Source organism: Mustela nigripes, chromosome 6 (genome assembly GCF_022355385.1).
Source record: "Mustela nigripes isolate SB6536 chromosome 6, MUSNIG.SB6536, whole genome shotgun sequence".
In the NCBI taxonomy this organism is placed as follows: domain Eukaryota; kingdom Metazoa; phylum Chordata; class Mammalia; order Carnivora; family Mustelidae; genus Mustela; species Mustela nigripes.
Window position 1 is genome coordinate 61,313,056 of NC_081562.1, and position 1,334 is coordinate 61,314,389.

Here is a 1,334-nt window from a genome sequence, read left to right on the forward strand (position 1 = left end):
TTGTGTGTCATTGTTTATATTGTTCCTCTCTGGAAGGTCCTTTTCAAAACTTGTAAGTGTTCCCTATCTTTCAAAGAAATTCTGAATTGCCTTCTTCACGAAACATCCCTGTACTCCCAAGCATTGTTTTTCTGTCTTTTCACTTCTTATTTCACTTAGAAAGTCTGTATCAAAATTCTGCTCATATATTTGAGTTAATGTTGGTCATTCTCATTTTATGTGTATTAGCATGTGTATTTACCCAGACTCTACACTCAATTTTTTTTCTCAACCAAAAGCTCTCAGGTTTACTACTAGCATAGAGGCATAGTAACAGAGAAAAGGTATTTCCCTGATAAAACATGTCTCTTGGCAAGGTAGGAGGAATGCTGACAGAGTGATAGAATAGGAACACGGGATCTTCATGATGCTTAAATATGTGTGCCAATTATGTGTGCCATCTCATGGTATGCAATGCCTTATAGACCCAGTTTTGTTCTTCTCCAGTGCCTCCTCTTGAAGTTGTACCTGATTTTGTTATCAGTTTTCATCCAAATCCACTGGGGAATGGGACGATTCTGCTTTTGTTTCTTGGCCAGAAATTGCTTGATTCTCAAAGTCTTGTGAGAACACATGGCAAGGAACAGTCAACCACACATACCAAGATGGCAGCAAGAAGGAGAAAAGGACTCTACATTCTTTAAAAGGTAGAGAGATACTTTGAACTTTTCTGTGTTAGCTGTATCTATCACAGGGCTGAGTATATAGTAAGTAATTAATAAATATCTGTTGAATTAAAATCATTCAATCGAATTGAGCATATAGCAGAAAGGAGATACAAAATAAGTTGAGAAGTCAGCTGCTCCAAAGGTCCAAATTGAGTATAATCTTTAAAAAGTGTCTATTGAGAGACACTTGGGGGGCTTAGTCGGTTAATCCTCTGTCTTTGGCTCAGGCCATGATCTCAGGATCCTGGGACTGAGTCCCACATGTGGCTCCTTGCTCAGTGGGGAATCTGCTTCTCCCTTTGCCTGCCATTCCCCCTGCTTGTGCTCCTGTGCTCTGACAAATAAATAAATACAATCTTTGAGAAAAATGGTTTGTTAATCTTATAAGCCAATCAGGACTATATTCAATCAGGACTAGGTTTGCATAATACTCTTCCATGTATGTTGCTCCTGTTTCCCTGTATAAAATGATTCCTGTGCCCAGACAATGAGGAGACCACCTAGAACAAGATGGCTGTAGTCAAGCCATAACATATGTGAATTTTGGTATTAGATTTAGATCTGAAGTCCAACTCTTACCTGTTGTGTACCCTTTCTTTCAATTTTGGAAATTTTTAGTCCCTTAGT

At 38.6% G+C, this 1,334-nt stretch overlaps 1 protein-coding gene across 1 annotated transcript; it reads right to left on the reverse strand.

The window, feature by feature from the left end:
- Positions 1-458: 458 nt before the first annotated feature.
- LOC132020630 (large ribosomal subunit protein eL39-like) lies at positions 459-614 on the reverse strand. Its single transcript, XM_059404777.1, has one exon. The coding sequence runs from the start codon at positions 612-614 to the stop codon at positions 459-461; it is 156 nt and encodes a 51-aa protein (XP_059260760.1).
- Between the last annotated feature and the right edge of the window lie 720 nt (positions 615-1,334).